The following is a 24,962-nucleotide window of genomic DNA, read 5'->3' on the forward strand; positions in this document are numbered from 1 at the left end:
TGTTTTAGTTTTCTGATCGTGCAGAGAGGGGAATCTCAGGTGCAGGGTTAATTTAAATATGATTTGCATATTTAAATGGGGGCGTGGACAGGGAGGGGCCGGGTACTCCAACATGTGCGCTCAATTCCACGTTGATTGGGATGTACAAAGGAAATGTGCTTGGATTCATGTGTACACACAGATTCATACATCTGGATATTTTTGTGCGTACGATGTTTTCTGGATGTAAGCGTACGCCATGTTTCATTAGGAAATCCACGCAAGTCTTTGTACATGAGGCCCCTGGTCTGTTTGTTTTGGAGAAGAGGAGACCTCTGCGGATAATTCGGCTCCCTTTAAAACCTCCTGAACAATGAACACTGAAGGAATCCTGACCGGGAGTTCACACTTGGCACATGGGTTTTAGCTGGTTGAAAGCCAGCCAATGACAATTAAAAGAAAAAGTAATCAATCACACATTTTTACTTCCTCTTGTACAGCCATGATCCAATATCTGATACACTCTGAGACTTTTGGTAAGGACGCCTCAGTTCATATCAGAATAATGCTGTAATCCGCCCCCGTTGTCAGTTAATACAACCCCACTCCTACGTTTGTTCTCATGGTTATGGGTCGCTTCAGGTAAGTGTTTTGTTGAGTAATTATTATGGAAAGTTTCAGACAGAGGCAGTTAAAAGTCGCCGTTAACATCCTGAATTCTGATGAATAATTTTCCTGAGTGACCTCCCCTGGCTCCTGTCTCACATCTCAACATCTCTGTGCATACATGGAGCCACCTGAAGAAGGCAAAAAATAAATTAATCTCTCTTTTGTCTCTTTGTTATCATAATTATTCTGTCATGAATATTCATATCTGGCATCCAATGCACTTTAAACAGCTTACAACTTGCACCATCCACAATGACATTAGTCAAAGTGGGCTCCTTGTGACTTGTTTATTGCATTTTATTCTGCTATTTTATATTAAAAATATTAACAGCCTGATAGAAACACAGGCATCGTGACTACGACTCAGAGGTGAGCATTCAAGGATGATTCCAGTTTATAACAGCTTGTGTCTCACTTGTGTAGTTTCCTATAAGTTATGAGAACATCACTTAAGTGAAATAGAAGGACAGTTCATTCAGATTACAGGAAAGGAGTTTAAAATATTGTTTTATTCTAATGAGTTTCATATTCACATACAGGCGAATTTATAATGAATGGATTGCGGCCCCATGAATTGCAGATCACTTGCAACTACTATTCCACCAAATGAGCTCAGCATTCTTGAACTTCAGTGCTATAAAAGACATTCTCACGTTGCCGTCGTCAGATAATGACGTTTGGTCATGGACTTTCCACGCTGAAATATGACATGCAAGGAACCCGGGGTGTGTCGGCTGTTGACGTTCTGGGACGCCGTGTCAACTTCAGCCTGTTACATGCATTGTGTGTTTTGAAAATACACTTCCGTTTTCACAGGAAATGTATTGTTTGCATACAGTCTCTTTCAAAATAAACACACTACGTATGTACAACACCGCATATTGACGTTTTTTTCCTTCAAACAAAAGCACATAGTTGGGTTTAGGACAAAAGAACAGGGTTTGGCTTTACAATCATACAGGAAGCGAACACCAGCTTCCCGCGTTAAAATCGTTGTTTGCTGGACCCATTCACCACCCTTCTGGGACTTCTGCTGCCTTAATTTTCATTTTTGTCCTGCTGTGTTGCCCCCTGATGCTGCCGAGCGCCATTAAACAATAACAGCAACTGACCGCGGATCATGCCAGCGTGAAAGGATGGCTTTTTTTTTGTCGGTGTCTTGACGCTGGAAGTCACCGACCAAGTGCTGGATTTTTACGACTTCAATGTGAGACTGCCTTGGATAAAAACCCCTGGAAAACAAATGGATCCTAAGATATCACCAAAAAAAAAGGTGCTCACACATTAACAGGTGCTGGGCTAGTGGCCCGACTGTAACAAGCCAAACAGCATCAGAGAAACAACTGGAGGAATGAGACTGGGTTGGTGCCATCTAGAGAATCTGCCCACATTTCTACCAGTTTTGATCAGAACCAGTGTAATCAAGAATGTGTCATTGACAGGGGGTGTTTCAGTAGTACTTTAGTAGTAGCGAACTTTTGTTCTGTTACTCCGATATTTGTTTTTATCCAAAAAACAAGCATGATCAAACTATTAATGAGACCATGCACGCTCTTTTTTGTCTGACGATTTCTCACTGGACTTCTCCATCCTCTCTTTCCAACCTGTAGAATATGACACACCCACTGATGTCATCACGGTTGGCACCTTAGGTCAAGGAAAATCTGCTATATCTTGGTTCCAGATGTCACGAAACTTTTCAGGTTCCAAACAAATTTATTTTTGGTTAAAATGTTCTGAAGGACTCAAAATTAGGTTTCATGTTAGTGAAAAAGGGGTATAGTTGCCCTGTCTCGAGGTCTGATTCACAAATAAGTAAACACTGACCAACCGGACCAGGCTGGCCGACCCGTATGCTCTCACTCAGTGGATGGATGATGTCACTAGAAGCCAATCTTACAAAGGANTTGTCTCTGTTTTTGTTAACAGGCAGTGGCGGCTGGTTTTGAGCCATGACTCCTTCTATTCTGGCTCCCAATAACAAAACAAGACCACATTTTAAGACTCCTGTGTAGCCTACAGCTGTTCTATCAGCTGATCACAGTTAACCAATAGAACAGCGACACACCTTCATTGTTAGCCTATCATCTTGCTGCTATCTTTTAAAATATGATTCTCTTTCTGCCTTTAGTACGTTCATGCTGCAGTTGTGTGCACCCTCCTCCTCCCCATCACCACTTAGTCTTTGCAGATTCATCAGTTTCATCACCCTCATCGGCCTATCTGTCTCAGCAGCCACCACCATCACCACCACCAGTGTCTGGACTGCATGGGGGGATTTATCTTGCTGCTGCTCCGGGCAGACGCCCCTCGATTATCTCCCTGTAGAGTCTAAGCGCCAAACTCATTCTGTCAAATCATCATTGCATATCATCTGTTAATCCGTACACCTATAATCTGTATGACACAATTACCTTTACCTCATTCACCTGTCTCTCCTGATTGTTATATCAGTCTGTCAGTGCTGTTTGTGTTTTCAAACTCACACCTTCAGACTGTAAAAGACAAAAGATGATTACCTGTTCACACTAATATTCTCACTGTAACAGCGTGCGGCTATTAGCGCTAATCTTTGTGAATTGGACTGTTTTTGCAATGAGGCTCATTTGCATAGAAAGGCCAATTTTGCGCCAATTGTATGCATATTACTGCACCTAATTTAAATACATGGAAAAAGAACAGGAGCACTGCTTCACCCTTCGCAGGTGCTTTGAGAATGACATGTCATGATCTCTTTGGTTTTCCTTTGTTTAACTCTATTCTTCAGTCATGTTTCGTGTTTCCTGTTTCATTTTCTTACATCTCCTCTCACATTAGATCACTTCACTTCCTGCCCTTGGGTTTTACCACCAGTTATGATTGTGTGCCCCGCCCTGATTAGTTTCACCTGTCCCTCACTGGTCCTGCAGTCTACTCACCTGTTCCCACCTCCCCAGTTAGTGCCTCCCTACCTGCCTGGTTCCTTTGTTCTTTGTCAGTTCGACTTCATTTTAGGTTTAGAGTCCTGTTACCAGCTTTCCTCTGCCTGCCTGATTTTTGGACTGCGAGCTTTCTTTTGAAATAAATCTTTGAACTCATCCTGCTGCCTCTTTTGTTGTCTGCATTGGGTCCAAGCCTGCTACCTGCTCTCCAGGACCATGACATTACACGGTTTCTTTTTGTCTTCAACGTGCAGGTTTAGTGACTGCAAAAAAAGCAGCGTAATCCTTTTATGAATTCGCCCGACAGTGGCCTCTTTAGGAGGCACACATGTAAGATCTAATGTAACCCAAATGACAGCTCAGCCATAAATTCTACCTCTAATAATGATAATAATAATAATAATAATAATAATAATAATAATAATAATAATAATAATAATAACATACCTATAATAATACGTCTCTAATAATATTAATGTTCAATTTTGATTGATTCTGTCAGAGAGGTATTCACAGGAGCCCTGCCAGGGATTTTGGGCCCATAAAAAGATATCACATTGGACCCCACCACCACAGGTGACACGAACCCTGCTCAGCTGCTGTGGCATTCACCTCCAGAACCTAATCAACCCATCAAAGACAGTGACATACTCATACTTTGCTCTTCTATTCCATTACATTTTAGGGGGGAAATACTGTACTTTTTACTCCACATTTATTTGATACTAATAGTAACTGGTGACTTTTAAAATGAAAACACGTACTTGTAATGACATATTTTAAGACTCAAGGCTTTCTACTTTTACTTGAGTGAAAAATCTGAGGACTTCTTCCATCATCATAAGCAAAATTTTAGTTACTATTAACTGACATGTCATTTGACACAATACTGCTCACTTCCTGCTTCAGTTGAGAGTCGGGCTGGTTCATTAACAGTGGAAAGGCTGCTGAGGAGTTCAAGGCTGCATCTGTACTTTGGCCCGGTACCAGGAGGGGCGGGGACGACTGATTTAGTATGAATATCTTGATAAATGTTTGCCTGTATTGATTAAATGAAAAAGATGCTGCAAAATGCAGTTGGGAAAAAAATTCCTCAAGGGCTTTCTACCAGAGAAGCATCTCATGGTTAAGGTTCGGAAAAAAAGTTGTAGTTTGGGATAAAATTAACGGATTTCTGTCAGAACTGGCTTTTTGATGGCTTTAACAACAAATGCAGGTGGTTACATTTCACCAACACAAGCATGTGGTTGGGTTTAGGAAGAATGAACAGGGTCTGGCTTTACAATGATACAGGAAGTGAATACCTGCCTTCTGGGTGAAAGTCAGTGGTTGTTGCACCAGTCCACCAACACTCCCACCTGCCCTACTCAGAGTTTTGCCCCCTTGACTTACGTTGTCCTCTGGCCACATTTCCCCCTGATGCCGCCAGACACTGTTAAACGCTGACGTGAAACAATGGCTTTTTTCGTTGGTGTCTGACGCCGGAGGTCACCGCCCAAGTGTCGGGATTCAGTGACTTTGGAGTGAGACTGGGTTGCTACATACGGTGCTGCTGGGTATTCATTTACCTGTGTTTATGATTGAGACTATAGTGGTGTTGTACGTGACTGCATTATATTGAGATGTGTTTAGTAACACATTAGTAATAAGCATGTATTGGAATAACACCTCTGTGACAGTGTCAACAAAAACTGAACGTTAGACCTCCTGAATGTGGACTTTGTGGATGGGATTGAATTGTATGGGTGTTTCAAAAAAAGTGGGCAGAGGATGTAAGTTAAAGCAGGATGTTAATGGAGATAAAAATAAATATTATTACACTTTAACACTGTGTTTTTTTTCATAGCTCAGGAATGTTTCAGTTCACCACTGAGATCCATCAGCAGACAATGGAAATCATCTTTATCTGAACACACACTTCTGGACAGAAGTCTGAGGGTAACCACAGAGTTCAGAATCACCATATAATAATAAAACATCTCTACACCTTTAAATTGCCTCATTTACACTATTTCCTCTCTGAAGTGGTATCTGATCCCATTTCCTCCCGCATGTGAAATATCAAAGTGTGAAATTTGTTATAGATTATAATTATTTCTGTGTTATGAGGGCAGCATACGAGATGTGTTATACTATTCAGCAGGGCGGCAAGAAAAATGTAATTTTACTCACCATCAGTAACCCGTAGCCTTAATAGCCATCTTTCCATCATGTGGAGAGGATTTAAAAAGAGTTCTTCACAGAAACAGAGTAAAGAGGCCACACCTGACAAACTTCACAGCCGGCTGGATCAGCTTGTGTTTTAGAGACAAGTAGTGTGTCGCTCAGAAATGCTAACAGGTAATGCATAAACTGTTCTTGACTTAACGTTGAGGGGATTGTCTCATATTCCTATAAGCATGTGCAACATACTGTAGTGTTGAGTATAGTCGGTCTAAACTCTACTCTACTGTAATTTATGTTTTATTCTTAATATCTTCAGTATATCTATTCTGCTATTAAAGCTGTGTTTTCAGGTCCAGTACCTTTGTGTCTTGCAAAGTAGCGCCCCAAGACAATGAGTAGACAGAGCATGGCGAAGACGACCACGGCCACCACTCCTCCGATCACTGCATGGTCCACCGTTCTGGGTGCTCCTTCTCCAGCTCGTGAATCTGTAAGAGAGAAAAGAAAAAAGAGGAACTCAATATGGAAAGACAACAACAGTACTCAGTGTTACATTGTGGGAAGAGAAGTCAGCCACCACATGCCTCCTGGGATGTCTGACAGTTAGATGAGACAGAGATGTGGGATGTGTAGGTTGAGTTCTTGATCTTGTGTTCCTTTTATTGCCTCAGATTTAAAATAATACCGGCGTTTTACACTGCAATATGTCTTCTTTTGGTTCTGTTTGTTTCCAGTTACTTCCCCTGAGACCAGTTTGGCTTCTCTTTTTTTTAATCTGGTTGACATTTTAATATCCACTCTGCAAAATTGCCACAACGATAACAGTTTGGATTGCAATCAGGAATTGATTAAAGTGAGCGGGATAATAATAACCATGTTCCTGCCGGACTGTGAGAAATCACTCAGGGACAGATTTAGCAAGAAAACTGTGCAAACGTGCGCTGCGGTTTTCATCCAGTTTGCGGCGGCAATTGGTGTGTATCCAGCACCTGATTTACTGAGGCAGCAGCTCATTACAGAGTCAGCTCCTGGTGCTACCCTCCAGACGCACTCTGCAAGTGAAGGAGAGCTCATTACTATTACACTGAATATTACTCATAAAATTACGATATTATAATCTTGCTCTATTAATTAATAATAGCCTAATTTCTTCAAATCTGTTTCTAATAATCACTTTTTGGTTATATATACTGTGCAGCAAGGTGGTGCAGTGGTTGAGGTTCACTCTGACTGTGTGTTCTCCCTGTGCCTGCGTTGATTTCTTCCCACAGTCCGATGTATGTCATGTATGTTAGTTAAAGTGATGGCTCTAAACTGTCCATAGGTGTGAATGGTTGTCTGTCTTGGTGTGAGCCCTTTGATTGACTGGACAGCCTGTCTCGAGTGGATCCTGCCTTTCGCCCAATGTCAGCTGGGATTGGCTCCAACACCCCCCTTGACCCTCAAGGATAAGCTGGTATAGCTAATGGACGGACCATCCATCCATCCATCTATATTTAATGCACGTTTCCACTCTACAGTCTTCCTTGTTGCTCTTGTAAATCCCTCCACGCTATGTTTACGCCTCCTTTTTCTCCGCAAAACTGACAGTTGCAAGTGACCTCAATTCAGTGGAACACGTTCCATCAGTCAACCTCTGATTATTTGCACAATCCTACTTTAAATGCATATGCAATGAGAAGGCACTCATCAAGAATCAAATGACAAGCAAAGTGTGACTCCCAGCTAAATAAATACAGCACGTCTGGGGCAGAAACCCATAACGCCATGTAGCAACTGTGATGTCATCAATTGGTTTTTGGACTCTCGTTTTCAGTTTCAGTTCAGCATTACAGCCATCGCCATCTTGGTTTTTTGAAGCAAGGAGTGACCAAATTTGGATGAGAGGGTGAAGCTGTTAACAGGTTTATTTCTGGTGCACAGTCAGGCATTCAACATGGGGGTCTATGGGGATTGACTTGCTTTTGGAGCCAGCCTCAAGAGGCCATTTAAAGAACTGCAGTTTTTGCCATTTCCGCATTGGCTTCATTTTTCTACCCCACAGATTGCTGCTTGCAGAATGCGCAACACATTCTCATCCCAGGTCATCAAATACCAACACGTTCTTACACCTTGCTGTGTGATGCTAATGCCAAAGGAACCCTTTAACGCCTTTAAGAAATGCACCCTTTAGCGCCTGTACACACGCGCGCACAGCTGTCTCCCAGATCAAATGTGTTATAACACATGGTTTACGTTGTCAAACAGTCACGGTTTAGTTTAGGCAAGAAACCTAATTAGTTAGGGTTAGATAGAACATCATGTTTCGGGGCAGCTGTGGCTCAGAGTTAGAGTGGGTCGTCATTGGAAGGTCAGCGGTTCCATCCCATGCTCCTCCAGTCTGCATGTTGAAGTGTCCTTGAGCAATGTACTGAGCCTTATTCTGTCACCTCATTTTGAATGTCCGATAGTCCACTGCTAACATTGTCTTCCAGTCTTGTCTCATCATCACAAATAAAACACAGATTTCATCATAGTTTTAATTATTTAGATCTAATCTTCGCTCTTCAACGTCTCATCTTCGTCATTGAAAAAAAGGATCATTGATGAATGATTTTCATCATAGTTTTTGTTAATGAAATTAACACTGATTGACTAACATTAAGTTACAACAGCAGTGACTTTTGGTTTCTCACAGGACACAAACAGCAGGCTCCTGGGTGAAAGTCTGTATTTGTCTGACCCACCCACCCCTCACTCCCACCCCATGCCGACTTTCTCGCTCTTTATCCTACGTCACTTGCTCTGAATGTCAAATATTGCTGCAGATGGGTTTCATTAGAGTTAGCTGGAAGCCCAGTGCTACTCATAAAGGCGCAAAAGGGTGCTCTTGGTATTGTGTCATACACTGAGGGGCCTGACAAGGTGTCAGTATTTCACAACATGGGAATGAGAAAGGGCTGGAATACTTAATATCTGAGTAAAGTCTTAGTAAATCTGTCCTTCAGTATTTTACCCTAACAATATATTTCTTGCATCAGTTTAATGCTGAGAACATTTTAGAGTACTTCTCAAGGAGAAACTTTAATGTGCAGAAAACAAAATATTCACAAATTACTCACGGAGTGGGAAAAGTTGACAATGTTTTTAAGCATTAAGTTTTAAAAAGTGCCTGTAAGTGAACAACAAGCCTTTATGGCTCCTGGCTGTAATGCTATGTGAAAGCTATTGATCAGGTGTCAGGATCCATGACAACCCAAAGTTAATATCTGTTTGTGGATGAGATTAGTCCTTCACAGCACTTAGGAGAAGCACTTTTTTTTATCAATAGCCCTGCACTATATAGTAAAGTGGATGGAGGTGGTAGAGAGAAGATGACTTATATGGCGAAGTGTTGCTGAGATGTAACCTGGAATTAATTTGCCATTCACATAACACTTTGGCATCTAATATAATGTATACATTACTAATGCATTTTTGTGCTTTTAGCTTATTAAGATACCATTACGCCAAACACTTAACCTTCACTTCTGAGCTAATGCCTTTTTTAAAGACAAGAAAATAGGGAATGCCAGAGAAAGTAAAGCCAGGACACTGAACAACAGCCAGTCTTTGGCAATCAGTGCACGTGGAGGAAACCATCAGCCCCCACCATCCATTAGCTGTAGTAACTCACTAAAACCCCTCCGCACGCTCCTCCAGCCTCGTTCTGCACTCAAGGGATTTGCTGAGTGAGCTCCAGGAAAAAGAAGCAGCAGGCCACAATTTATTAACGAATAACAGAAACAGAGAGAGAAACATCATGGATTACATCAGCTGCCGCCCACCTCTACACCCCATGCCTTAGCCAACCTGCGGGAATAAAAGAGGGAGGTGGGGGAGGCAGAGCAGTGCTACCTGTCAAACTCAACAAAACATTACCTGATAGATCTAATAGGTTATTTTGACTTCAGATTTTCTTTTTTAGTGCTGGGCAGATTCAATTAAACTGAGCAGGAATCCCTCTGACATCCAATTCGCTCTTGTCAGGCTGCTAAAGCTGTGCTTTAACACACTTTCCTATTACGATGTTAATGTGGACTTTGGCTTTGGGGGAAGCGGGTGAGCGTGTGTGTGTGGTGTGTGCGGCGTGGTCAGGGTGGTGGAGGTGGCTCGGACGGCTGCAGAAAATAATTCTCGGTTGTCTATGTCAAACGTTCCTGGATTAAATTCATTTAAGAGGGAGAGGAGAAGAGAACATCAAAGTCTCCACAACGAGTCCACACATCTACATCATATCGTATGTTACTTCATGCCATAATAAGCTCTGTCGTGTGGATTAACCTGTGTAAACAAGACCGGCCCTTTAGAGCCGTACCTGTAATGGGGCTAGTCTGGCGTGTTGGTGGTGCTAGAGGGAAGGTTCTGGGGTCACCAAAACGTCCTCTCAGTCTGAAGGAGCATGAAAATCCACAGCAAACCGCATGGAAATCATTTTTCCACAGAGGTTCCTTTAAGGTTAGAAATCCTTGAGTTTGACATCTTGTTCCAGCTCTTCATTGAAGTTATATGATGCTTACACTAAGAGAAATATTCCAACCCCAGAGTTCTTTTTTTATATAACCATTCCATCAAAAAGAAATATTGTACATGTCTTATGCATCATTTAATATCCCATTTCACATTAATTCAGCCTGACATATTTGTTATCTTTGGAAACTTTGGGATCTCCGCTAGAATTTAAAATAAAGATCTGTGCGTTTGAAGAGGTTGATTTTCAAAATACTTGACAAGGTGCCATGTTTTTCAGGAATAGCTTTGACATGAGGGTGGAGGGAGACAAAAAGGGTCAACAAAATCCACAGAAACCATCTTCTGTGGACCACGAATATCAATCATTTCATGGCTACCTGGTGACCAGTAAGGAATGTCAAACCAAATGATTGATCGCACAGTGGCTGAAGAAATAGCCTACGGAAGTTGCAATTTAAGAGATGCAACCTGGGTCTTATTTTTGTAGCTTTGGTCATCATTCTTATGGGGCCAGAAGGACACGTTACTCATTTAGAAATCAAACACTCTCTATTACACAGATTAAAGAAAATAGAAATAAAACTTGCAGTTTAAATGGACTGATTTTCTGACTCTGGGTCAGTCTGAGTCAGCTCTATGGGCCCCTTGATGTGGAAGATCTGGGTATTTTTAAACCCCACAAATGGAGCATTTTTTGGGCCTCATGTACCACTGAACGACTTTCATAGCAATGAATGGGCCTTGCTTCCAAAGCTGAAACCAGGTCTCTTAACACACCCATGATCCGTCAAAGCAGTGCTTGAACATCAGTCACAATTTAGGCGGCGAGTTTGAGACTGAAAAAGTAAGAGATATTAAATAAGAAGTAACCACGGTGTACACAGCTGTGGTCTACTCACAATGGGAAAGCACTCTGTGGCTCATGTTTAACAAAACCTGGATACACATGCTAATTTTGGTCAAAAAAGGTTAAAAGGTAACAGCTGAGATCTAGGAATTAATTAGGCTAGTTAAATTTATGTAAAATTACTTCCAAAACTAAGAAAAAGGATCCAAGTTTTAACAAACCAAATGATCCTTCAGCTTCACTGTCAGGAACTCTTCATAGTTATTTTTATTTAATCCTGTTGCCTTTCTTTCCGTATCAACTGGCATACTCTTTGTTAATTTACTGGATGTGATCTGACTAGAATTTCAGATATAAACCCTGAATCTGAAAGGTGAGTGTTAATTAATACAGCAGGTCCTGTCTCCTCTTTATTAGAGATGACAGTGTGTTCAAGAAGTATTTCACTGCTGGAAAGTTGGTCTTTTCATAAAACCAAGCTGTCTTTGCAGTAGATATGCAAATACATTTAAAATCGGTGCTACATGGCCACAGAAAAGAAGAGAAAAAGGACTGTGGCATTTGCTTTTGCTTAAGATATAGAAAACCTTCAGCTACCAGAATGCACTGTGCTGCACTGCACTAATAAATGCTCCCGCTGGGAATATGAACCCAGCCGTTTGACACAATGGCGACTGATTGGCAACAAACAGTCTCATATTACAGTTAAACAGTGAGGTAGAACATGTTTCTGAAAACATTTGAGGCGAGAAATAGGCAACACAGTAACATAATCTTGGATTATTTTTATCAGCACTGCCTGGTTTTATCACTTAAACTCTCAAAGCAATTTAGTCAAGAAACAGGCAGTGCAGTCATATAATCATCATGATATATATTCGATCAGCACTGCCTAGTATTACAGTTTCTTCCAGTTCTGGTGGCATGGAATGAATGAATGACAGTGAGTCTAGATAATCCGTAATCATAAAGATAAGTTATTAAATATGGACTTATTCCTCGGTTTCTTGACAAATACTGGAGTGCTGAATCAAAGTGCTGGGGAAACGGGTATATAACGGGTTTTCTTAAAGTTTCCTGACAACTTTTGGCAAAAAGCGCAAAACAAACAATGTGCAACGCTGAACTGGTAACTACACCGTGAGATGTTATGTACAAGGAAATATCAGATAAGTTTGACACAAGTTGCAACCTGTGAATGAACTATTCCCACGTCTAAAATCAAAAGTGGAGAAATGTGAGGGGAAATTGGGATCTCTTGAATCCTTTGTTAATGGCTTTCACAGCTCAAAAAAGACCAGGACACGTTACAAAAGGAGAACAAAACCATGCATTTAAAACTGGTGCCTGATGCCTTTTCCGAACTGAATTTTACTAAACTTTGAGCCCGGTCTGAAATCCTGCGCTTGGGCAGTGTCTATATAGTTTATCAGCACCCGGCAACGTCCTGGGGAACACAGCAGGACAAGGCCGAATGCTAATGTGGCGCAAGTCCAACTGGGGCAGGCGGGATGGGTGGTAGATGGGTCCAACAAACACTTTTACCCAAAAGAGCGGTGCTGGCGTCCTCTAAGATTCTAAAGCCAAACCCTGTTGTTTCCTAAACCTAACCACCTCTGTTTGTTGTTGAAACAACATCAACAACCAACGCACCTAGGGTACCTTGCACGTCATATGTGGACGTGAAAATCCATGACCAAACGTCAATATGTGGTGAGGTCCAAGTGAGAATGTGTTGAAACTTCAGCAAGGCCAGCTATGGATTCCAAATCCAAAAAAGGAAAAGTCTTGGAGGATTAAATAGTGTGTGGACAATTCATTTGCTCTCACCTCCAACGCTATAAAGTTTAAGTACTAAATAATTATAAATAGCTCACTGCAGAGTAGCCACCTTCTAGTTTATCATGTTAATGAACACTCATTTAGACATAGTCTTAATACTGATGGGCTAAAATAAGCTGTTACCTTTACTGAAATGTGTTTTGTGGTTCCAGACAGATTTTATCTTCTTTTTTGGCCAATAATGGCTCTTTAAATAGTAAAGGTTGCCGACCCCTGGGTTGGATGGAGGGCAGTCTACCACAGTACGTCCACACAGACTACCCACATTGTTATGATACAAAGCTGGTTGAAAATCTGCGAAGTATCTGTTTAATATGTATGTTTTTGTCATGTCATTTTGCAGAACTTAGCTTGTACCCAATTAAGAAATAATTCATTAATAATCTGCATGTCAGGAGCCTATGGTATGACATGATTAAATAACAAATATCTTCTCTCTGTTCTCTAAACGTGACAGAAAATAGAGAAAACAACAAAAGGAGAATCTATTTGATGTGATGCAAACACCTCCTGCACTCTGAAACAAAAACAATTCATATTCATTGCTGTAACAGGAGGGTTTCATAGTGTGATTTTCATGTAGTGCTGTTACCTACAGTAAATTTAGCTCTGGCGGTGTGTTTTCATTACTGATGGTGCGCAGCAGCCATGATTCCTTGACATCCTGTTTTCTCGAGTTTGATTGCAGTCTGAATCTTTTAAAGATGGAATTTTAATTTAAAAAATGAAATGAAATAAATGTATGATTCATCATTAGGCACTCTCTTTCCCAAAATCAAAGTGATCACAAAGCTCGACTTGCTGGCTAGGTCTTGCCTTTTCGAGGTCAGTTATGCTGCAGCAGCATTAAGAGTTTTCACTGGGATGACGAAGCCGACAATTTCTGTCATAATCAAAACCGAAAAATAAAAGAGGGTTGTTTGGGTTCCATATTTAAAGAGCCCTGTTTGTAAGCCCAAAGAAGTGCCTGGATGACAGCTGCAGAGCATGTGCTGTCAGTTTCTGGAAGCACTCAGTCCCAATGATCCCATATAAAGCAATTTGCATGTCATATCAGTGAGTATCACTTATGAGCAATTACTGTCACCTAGTGAAATACAGTATATTTGTGTTATTTTCTCACACAGGGAGTCAAACTTCAAATTGCATGGGTCATTGTTTTAGCAATCAAAGAAGTGCACATTCAAGGCAATTTCAGTTACTGCCTTAAAAGTCACTTCTGTCGCTGATAAAAAGCACCTAACGTCCACAGCAGACTCTAACAATCTGCAAGTCTTGATATTAATTACAAAAGCAAGCAATATCCCAAAATGGTTGGTGCCATTTATAACTACTTGAAAGAGCCATTTGGCCATTAATTTAGTGATCATGACTCAAAGGAGAATTTTCAGTTCTGTCTGACAGCCGTTTCTCCACTTTCTTGTCGCTCAGTGTGAAATCAACAGACACTTATCTCCACACTCTGTAGCTCTCTCAAGCTTTTTGTCATATTTTAGCTCATTCTTTTAGTTTTACAGCACACAGACTGTCTGGTTTGGTCTCTACACTGTGACAAACACTGTTTCAGCAAAAGTAGACAAATGTTTTCAGCTCACAAGCTGTGATAAACTGCATGCTACCTACCCAGCAAATACAAAGTTAGCAACTAGCTGACGAAGACAGGTGAGATCCCAGCAGCTAGAGAGCAGGGTATGTGTTTTTTTAAAGCCCAGACACACCAAACCAACTTCAAAGATGTAGCGGCTACAAAAGCAGACAGTTGCTTTGCCTAATGTTGCCTATGTCTCCTCCAAAAAGCTGTGAATGAAAACACTGCAAAGACTAGAGCTGACGACCAACCAGCATGTACATTATGCATCTGCGTGAAGGAAATAACTCACCTCACCAGCAGGTGGCGAAAGTCTGTATTCGTCATTCAAAAAGGGAAACTGGAAGAACGTTTTGATGCTACTTAGCCAGTTAGCACATTAACAACCCAATCCAATGTTGAAAGAACAGATAACATTTACCGTGCACCAGTGAACAATAACACAAACCACCAGGAAGTGGTTCTGCTAAAGAGCTCAATGACTAAAGAAAAACAATTTTACCTTATGCGACAAGTTTGTATTGATCTCACTTCATACCTTTTGACCTTAAGTTCTTTGTTTACTTTCCTCACTTTCATTTCTCTTCTTGTGCGCTGAGCTGAACTGCCAACCACAGTGATTTCATTCACCAATGGACTCTACCATTGCTGACGTTCATTAAACACACTGAATTGACTGAAAAAAGCCAACGGGGGTGGACGAGGGCAAATGGCGTGGGACACACTGGGGCAACAGACTCTCATCAGTGAGTTTGGTAAATCTGAACTAACCCCTTTAAGTGCCAAAGTCACACAATAACACAAACAAACTAAGTGATCAAGGCAGCAGTAGACCAGCAGCTCCTGTGTCCAGATATGTTTAATCATCGTTTTTCTCAATGGAGTCTGGCTTTGAAGAGAGCGTTATAATGGTTTCATTTTTCCAGTTGGAAATTGCTGTCTGACATTAAGGTGAATCACTGAAAATACTGTCAATATAGCGTACACTTAAACGGAAATTGATTTTTTTTTAAAGCGGCTGAAATACGTTTTGTTGCTGACCCCTCCGCAGCAGCAGATTGCTTAGCTTCCATGTCGACTCCAGCCTGCTTCAAGAAGTGTCCCTTTAATGTTTACAATAAATGTCATCAATGGTTTTGTTGTTTGGTTGTACAAATAATCAACAAGTAAATGTCTAGTGGTCATTTAAACCATATAAAGGTCCTTCAACATACAACTGAAAGACCGATAGTGTCAGTTTAAAAGCGAGATACACAAACAAAGAGTTGCAGTGTCAAGCTCCATGTTTTCATATTACGTCAATGCTGTCTGGACTTATCTCAAAGCTGACACACAGCTCAGTCTCCCTTTGAAATGTGCCCGAAATATAAATGATTAATCGCGAATGAGCTTCAAACAAGGTGTCCACAGGGCTAAACAAAGCACGCAACAGTCAATCAAGAGTGGCCATTTTGGCAGTGGGAGAAACGCCCACCTTAAGTGGGAACGTGGAGTATCTCATTTTCATAGGACATGTTGACAGAGGCCTGATTTGAGACAGAGGAGATCTCCTAATTGGATCTTCTAATCTGCTAATTAAGCATTAGTGATTTCACTGGTGTGCCCGTGCTGCCTGCAGATAGAAGGGCAATCAGGAATACAGCAGTGCTATGTGGGTGGGGTGTCATAAGAGCACATTGCCTTGTCAAGATCCACTTCCATTGCCCACAACACTCTCGGTTAAAGAGTGAATGTAATTAAAGTCCCAATGAACCTATTCATTGAACCTATTTAAAAATGTCAGTTAAATCTTTTGCCTCTCGGGTAGCGCACCACACCGCTTACATACAGAGCGACTCGGCCTGAGATTTATTGAGTCTTTTTCAAAACGTCAAAAAAGTGTTGCACTTTAAGAAGAGAGCGGCGCCGTTAAAAACACCGGCTGAAAAAAAAAAAAAAAGAGAAGTGGAGGGGTCAGATAAAGTTGAAAATGAAATGATTAAAATCAATGTCATAAAATTTTGACTTTAGCAGTGATATAAGAGACATGTCTGGCTTTACCAGCCTGATCCCCGATTCTGAAAAGGGTTGTCTGTGATTTAAAGGCCTCATTACTTTTGATATCTGTTACAGTGACTGGAGGAACCAAAAACACTCTGCTCCAGGATCTAAACCTGATAACGTGTGATATTGAAAGAATATTCCGGCAATTCAGAGTTGCACTTGAATAAGTTTGGAGAGCTCTCAAGAGACAGGCATGAAACAAGAATAGTCGAAATTGAAGCAGCATATGTTGAAATATCCAGACTCTCACTCACTAATGTGGGTCAAACTCCAAAACTGAACCTACATTTCCCATAATGCAACAGCCTGATTATCATAGGGTCATTTTATGTTGCTTTACGTGTAAAATTCGTGGTGGGCTCCATTAAGATCATGGCAGAAAATCAAAAGTTTTACAGAGCATCATGACAGAGCAAACTTCATCTTTTCATTAACAGAAATCGCCAGAGGAAAATGTTGCAGACCTTTCTAATCAAGAGGTAAAGGGGGATGGTGGATCCTGTGGCACCTTGGCGAGACACCTGCCAAGCCGCAAACCACTGTTCGAGACTAACAACTAAAGCAGTTGTGTTTTAGGGAGTGTTGCCATGTTTCAGGCAGAATTTTAGCCGTCAAATGTGGGCATTTTTAACGACCTGTCACTGTTTTTTCAGCGGAGACAGTACCACAAGAAGCAGACATTGCTGTACTTCCTGCCAGGGGGCTAGTGGCATAAGAATCGTTGTCTCTCACTAAAACGTTGCTGCTTTTCCAGCCGGGATTGTGCCATAATTTATGTCATAACCAAGTGATTTCTGTGCCTAAACACAGCACAACAGCATTGCTGAAACAAAGTTTTAACGGATCCACCACATCCCGAGTCTTCAACAGGGGGTCCTTAGAGTTACCGCAGGGGGGTTACCAATTTACCTCTTTATAAGTTAATTAAAATTTCAATTTAATTTCTTTTCAAAAAGTAATTGTGCCTGAAAACACACATTATCATGAATTCAACATTATTAGTGAGATAAATTGTCCTATTTATAAAACTTATTTAGTTAACAAATCCTTGTGCAATCATGTGAGCTTGCTAATGCTAAATCAATCTGCAACACTTTTTTTCCCTTCACACGTTGACCAGTTAGCTTTATTATTACCAACATGTCAAGTGTACAGACATTCTTGTGAGCCACAATGGATCGTTTTTTAACTATTTGAGCAGACAGCTACAGGCAAGTTCAAACAAGAGAAGACACATTAATATTCAGAGAATTATCTCAAGTCAGGGGCGATAGCTCTGAAACAAGGGAGGCTGAACTTCCCCTAAAATTTCATAGAAGAAATGGTCAAATATGCACTATTGAATTTACATTAAAATAATAATCTACATTGCATTAAACGTGCGCTAGGATGCGTTTCACATCATGACTATGATGTTCAAACGTCAGCTGTTTATCACCAGTTTTCAAACGCGACCGCCCTGTCATACATTCTCTGACATTCTTGTCAGCACGGTGGATGTGGAGCCTTCAAGCATTCCTATGAGACAGCGCTGAGCAGGTTTATTTCATGAAGCAAAGTGAGACGGTCATTGGATAAACGCGACAAAATCGTCACTTCCAGGGAGGCTCAGCTTCCCTGGGACCTAATGGAGCGGTAGGCAGGAGAGGACGCTCGGTGTATGCATGATGTTAGGAGGAACTGTCTAAAAGGCTGAACCCCTTTGTGATTGACAGTGCTTTGGAAATACACACCGGCATTGTCGCATTTCGAGCTCAGTCCCATGTGGATATTTGCGAATGGAGTCCTCTGACAGAGTGCCGTCCGGAGTTCCTTATTTCCATAAGCCATATAGCTAATTTTCACCTTTTGTGCAGTACAGTTCAGGTGTTTAAACCCATCTGAAAATCTTTGAGGTGTGTTTTGCTGTGGTTCTATGTTGAAAAACGGCTTCAATTAAATGTTCCTTTTATAAGTTACTGCCTCGCTACAATATGACAAATTTTATGATGTAAACTTAAAGTGAGCTTTCCCTGTTTGAAAGACCAGCAGCCGCCACTGTCTCAAGTGTAACTCAGTTTTATATCACACATGTAGTAGGGATCCCTGGTCCGTCTCTTTTTCAGCAGAGGGATCCTCGGCCTGAAAATTGCCGAAGACACCTGCGCTACATAATAATGCGCAAATGTAACTTATCCGTGGTTTGCAGTAACGTATAATGCTAACGTTTTTTTCTGGTGGTTGGGTGCCAATAAAAGATAACAACACATTCCCACTCCGACTTGATCACATATTGACGTTAGGATACGGACCTTCTACGTTGAGATATGACGTGAAAGGTACCCTGGGTGCGTTGGTTGTTGATGACCTGGAATGCCATGTCAACTTCAGCCTGTTACATGCATTGTCTGTTTTCAAAATACACTTCCGTTTTCACAGGAGGTGTACAGTTTAAGTGCAGTGTCTTTCAAAATAAACGTACGATGTCGCTACAACACCACAAATTGACCTTTTTTTTGCCCTCAACAACTAATGCACATGGTTGGGCTTTATTATCTTGCCGGACACAAACACTGCTCTCCTGGTTGAAAGTTGGTGTTTGTTACACTCATCCACCCAAAATTGGTTGTCTCTTCCGAAAGCGGAAAACCAATCACATTAACCACAGTGTTGTTGAAACATAAAGTTTCAACTATCCGCTACATCCTGGGTAGGGGGTCGCAGCTTCGTCTCTTTTTCAGCAAAGGGGTAGATAAAGATATAAAATGTAATTAAACAAAATAAATTTAAATCTATGATCAGCAACTTTTACCATAAATATAATATTGATTTCCTGCATTAGTTATGAGGAGGGATGGGAGCATTGTAACATTCACATTTGTTTTCCTGGAGTGGAAGAAACATTGAGAAACTAATTTCTTTAAAACAGGAGCAGTATAATTTGAGGTAGGCTCCAGACTAATGGTTTCAAGGCAGATATAACTAATCATTTTTGGTCAAACAATCAATAGGAGAGAAACAAAGAAGTGACTTCACAGGGAATCCATACAGACTCTAATTTTGCATTCCTAACTTATCAGAGATTGCTATAATTTCGTTGGACTTCCTTTTCAAATGAGCTTTTCTACCAGACTGGAAAGGTGGGGGCTGCTGTAACATCATTTTAATGTAATTCAATTAGACAAAGCAAAGAGGACAGTGACACTTCATTTCATTATGAGTTCATATCTTTTTTCATCCTAAAATCTTTTCTTTTGTCGCAGCAAAACGACAGTTGCAATTAGCAGTTATACTGAGGCATTGTCTGCTGAAAATAACACATTGCCAGTATTTGATTTCAACCTTCACTTTCGGGCACAAACTTTTAAAATAGAAAGCTCAAGCAGCTGAATGAGAAACTCGGGGAATGTTAGAAATGAGATTGAATATTGTGTTCATATACACCTGGTAGACAGGTGGGGGGGAGAATGCCAAGCAAAAGATGCTGGTGTTTACTTTCTTTGTGGTATTTCACATGTAATATAAAGCTTTGTGCATGTAATGAAATCTATTTATAGTGCCAAACAATACAGTCATGAGAGAGAAAGCAAATGTTCCATCCCCTTGAAGAAATAAGCCAATACTGCATTATCTCCTAAGAAACCTTGTACCTTGTTTTTTTTTTTTTTCTGATGGGGCTATTCATCATTTATCTAATCACAGCCGGTATTCATCCAAAATGTAATATAATTATGGGCTATAACTGTTCTCAGGATATTAAGCTGTATCTAGGCCACGGCTAGCTCAATAAACACCTTCTAATAATGGCTTTTAGTGGTCTCAGGAGTGACTTATCCTAACACATTGAGGACTCTCTATGGCTCCCAAGGCCAAATGAGTCTGCAGCTTGTTGCAGAGATGCACATCAGTCCTGTTAATGGGGACACTGTTTGAAAAAAAAAAAAAGCCCAGTGGAGATTCTCTCCATCCACCAGACTGCCCCTTTCTTCTCTCATGCGTGATTATCAACCCCCTCCCCCAGAACACTCTCCTCCCATCCCGCTGTCACCGAGCTGCCTCCAGCCTCGGTCATTTCAACGGCTGAAAAACTCCCCAGGATTTATGCTTGTGGATGCGAAAGGTGGCCAGAAGCCTGGTTTGCGTGTGTGTGTGCTCATGTTGAATGATATTTCTTTCTTCATCTGAGGATTCCCTTGTGTTAGAAAATCTTCTGACTTAAACAGAGATAAGGTCACATTATTGACTGACAATTAGTCATCTATTCATTACAAATAAATTAATGTTACTCGTCATTAAAAAGTAAAACTGTGATCTAAACTGAAAAATCTCCTCAAGGTCAAAGTGACAGAAATGTAAGGCACTGATTGAATTGAGTCCCTAATTTAAGTCCTTTGTCTCCTGCTCTTGGTACGGAGATAATAACAACAGAGGAGACTGTGTGTATCCCGGTGTTGTGAGACAGAATGGTATCAGTGAAATGACATCGGGGGCTTTGTGTAGATCTGTGTACACAGCAGAGTCATCCCTGGGTGAAGGAACTGTGCCAAGGAAATGACGGGCTAATCCTGGAAAAAGAGCCTGAGACAATGGCTACATTTACATACACGCAGTAAACAGACTGTTGTACATTCTCTGGTCAAGGTCGTACACAGAGATGATCTGTTTACACGCGCACTTTCATAGCTTACCTCACTGACTCTACCTATTTCCATAAATCAACAAATAAAAGAATAGTTTTGATGATTTGCAGCTTTAGTCTTTTTTTTTTTACATTGTGTGTTCTTTTTTATTCGACTCTCTCACTACTTTGGTTAAGGTCTGGTTCAACTACAGCTACTCTGTTAGTGCCTTAACTAGTTTGTTTTCCTCCTTAATTTCCCCTTGAGTTGCTTTAAAGGGGACCTATTATGTGCATTTTGATTCATGCATGTGTTTTGGGTCCCTACTAGAACGTGTTTATATGCTTTAATGTTCAAAAAAACTTTATTTCACTCATACCATCTGTGCTAAAACACCTGCATTCACCTTCTGTCTGATGTGCAACGTTTTAGTCACTGTGTGTTTAAGCCCCTCCTGAAAAAGCTCAGTCTGCTCTGATTAGTCAGCACTTACAGCTTTTCCGCATCATTGCAGTTGGAAGGTGACAGTAACAGAGAATAGCATCACTTTCTACCATAAAAAAAACCATCAACAAAAAGTTCTGAACCTTAATCTTCACAACTTCAACAGGAATATGTTCTGAAATCTGGGAGAAATTAACAACATCAGCAACCAAGATTACATTTTACCCTGAAGTTAGCATGTGGCTACATGTAGTGGTGAGGGAAATGAATTTAATGGAGTATAGTACCACCTTCCACCATGAAAAATCACCAATAAAAGCTTCTAAACCTGAATATTAACAACCATACATGTTTCAGCAGGAATATAATCTGAAACTGGGTAGAAATTCACAACATCAGCAACCAAGATTGCATTTTCCCTGATGTTAGCATGTGGCTACATGCAGCAGTGAGGGGAATGACTGTTATGGAATATAGTTTCCCTTCCTACCATTAAACCTCTTTAACAAAAGCTTCTAAACCTGAATCTTCACAACCAGACATGTTTCAGTAGGAATATACTCTTAAATCGGGGAGAAATTAACAACCTCAGCAACCGAAATTACATGTTTACCTATCGTTAGCCTTTAGCACTTGTAGCAGTGCACATACAGCCAGAAAAACGACCCTAAGAAATACTGTGTGAAAAATCACCAATAAAAGCTTCCAAATCAAAATATTCACAACTGGACATGTTTCAAAGGAATATGATCCGGAATCTGGGAAAAAATTAACATCATTGGCAACCAAGCCTACATTTTCCCCTGAACATATGGCTACATGTAGCAGTGAGGGAAATGACTGTAATGGAGTATAGCGTCAAGTTCCACTATGAAAAATCACCAAAAAAAGCTCCTAACCCTAAATTTTCACGACCAGACATGTTTCAGTGGGAATAGAATCTGAAATCCGGGAGGCACCGACAACATCTGCAATGAAAATAACATGTTTTCCTGAAGTTAGCATGTAACACTTCTAGCTGTGTACTTGCAGCCAGGGAATGACCCTAATGGAGTATTGTGTTAAAAATTACCATATGAAGCTTCCAAACCAAAATATTCACAACTGGACATGTTTTAACAGGAATATTATATGAAATCTGGGAGAAATTAACAACATCTGCAACCAAGATTATATTTTTCCCCTGATGTTAGCATGTGGCTACATGTAGCAGTGAGGGAGATGACTGTAATGGAGTAAAATGCCACTTTCCGCCGTTAAAAATCACCAAAAAAAGCTTCTAAACCTGAATCTCCACAACTGGACATGTTTTAGCAGAAATATAATCTGAAATCAGGGAGAAATTAACAACATCAGCAACCAAAATTACTTGTTTACCTGACGTTAGCATTTAGCGCTTGCAGCCATGGAACAATATAATTAAGTATCGCCTGAACAATCATCAGTAAAAACTTCCAAACAAAAATATTCACAACTGGACATGTTTTAACAGGAATATGATCAGAAATCTGGGAGAAACTAACATCACCAACCAAGATTTGCCTGACATTAGCATGTAGCAACTTGTAGACACATCCTGAGGGGAACATTAAACCAAATTTTATGCCAATCCAGCCAACAGTTTTAACAGTTCAACCAACTTCAGATGATCTTGATGAAGCTATCCTTTGAAGAAATGTAGAGTCAAAAATGAAGGAATCTACTTTACCACAACCAGCCATAACCAATGATGATCTGCAAATATTGAGTACATCACTACGGTTCCAACACCACTTCTTCTGCAAAGTCGTGCAGATTAATGCAAATTCTTCTTCTACAGCTAGTGCTAGACTGTAAACACTTCAGCAGGCTCTCACACATACTGTGCATAAGGACAGGCTGCCACGAGGGAAAACGAGGATGTATGTAAACAACACCAAGAAGTCTCAAAAGGACTACTATAATTGAAATTTCATATAAATGTTTAATCACATCCACTGAAATGAGAGTAACTGTCTGTTAAAAGAGGTTGTTCCAAATTAATGTAGACGTTGGCTTCATTTTTTTCTGAACCAGCACAGTGTGATTTTTCAAAAGTACATAAAAGGACTCTGTGACGTTTGACCTTTGTTCCACAGACCTGTGGCTGCTAACAGACAGTAACGCTGCAGAGCCAAGAGGGGGAAAAAAATGGAATTTGGCCATTATGTAAAGATGGAGGCCTAGCAGAATATTTTCTTCGTTATCACAGTCCCTGTATGCCTGCTTTGTCATGCTATTTTGGCCGTCTTTGAGGAGCACTGTTGTGGCACAATCTCCACCAGGTGTAGCAATGCTGACAAAAACCGGCAGTGATAATAAAATCCTTTAGCTGAGTGCATGGTGTCGGCCTCTAATCCGAGCCTCACCTCAAAGGAAATTCAGACCAGCTTACATGCATGGATGGTGTCAGGTATAAAAAGAAAGGAAATCTGCTGTATTCCACATACAGCTCACATTATAGCCAGACGCTGTATCAGTGCTGCTAAAAGTGAGTGTGACAATGGATGATCTCCACGACTGGGTTTGTCCTATTTACACAAAATACTGAGGGTATTGTTTATTGATAGGTTTTTTAAAGGAATATCCTTGCAGTGACAAATCCCTGGTTGTAGCTTCACTGAATAAAATTGGAAAAAAACATTTACTCCGGCTTTGTCTGCCAACACCCAGACCGAGTGCACATAAGGGAAGAAAATGGCACAAGAGTGACCAAAGCCTCGGAAGCAGGCCAGCCATTAGGAATTATGGACAGGGGGACTGAATTTTCCAAACTGGGCCCCTCATCTACACCCATTCCAGCACCCACCCTTAGCTCTAATACCAATACAGCAATTTCAAATGGTCTCACTACAATAAAAATGGCTACTAAGGGGACTAACATAATCTCACATGAATAGAATTGGGCTCATTGAATCCACAAGACTCTCAGCTTTCCAGTCATACCCAATTTATGCAATTCCAAGACTGTTTTGGGAGCCTAGAATGCAGAAACATTCAAATTTTGAAATATGGCAATGCAACTTTTTTCCTCGCCAAATTTAGCCTAAATTTGGACCCTTATTTCGCCCTTTCCCGACAATATAGCAAAGCATGGTTGGTGCCACTGCTTTAGGTTGCCTAGTTTCATATGATACCAGTGTCTTCACTCAAGCTTCAACAGCACGCTACAGTGGCTTTTATTTGTTAGTCTGGCTAGCTCCTCACCTTGGCCACGTTCAGCTTCGCCTGTCATGCCTGGTGCTTCTTCACACCCTTTTTTTGGCCAGAAATGTGGTCACTCTGCTCCGTCCAGTTCCTTGTTCTCTCTGTACCTTGGCTTCTCTTTTTTTAAGCCCCTGTTTTTTGGTGAGGCA

At 40.8% G+C, this 24,962-nt stretch overlaps 1 protein-coding gene across 6 annotated transcripts in view; it reads right to left on the reverse strand.

Annotated features, from left to right (window-relative positions):
• Positions 1-24,962, reverse strand: part of cadm1a (cell adhesion molecule 1a) — a 599,487-nt gene that overhangs the window by 3,956 nt on the left and 570,569 nt on the right. For all 6 annotated transcript variants that reach the window (XM_050040229.1, XM_050040233.1, XM_050040232.1 and 3 more), the window contains one exon: positions 6,095-6,223. In XM_050040229.1, coding sequence (XP_049896186.1) covers positions 6,095-6,223 — 129 coding nt within the window. The remainder of the gene's footprint in view (positions 1-6,094; positions 6,224-24,962) is intronic.

The sequence above is a fragment of the Epinephelus moara genome, chromosome 3 (genome assembly GCF_006386435.1).
Source record: "Epinephelus moara isolate mb chromosome 3, YSFRI_EMoa_1.0, whole genome shotgun sequence".
NCBI lineage: Eukaryota > Metazoa > Chordata > Actinopteri > Perciformes > Serranidae > Epinephelus > Epinephelus moara.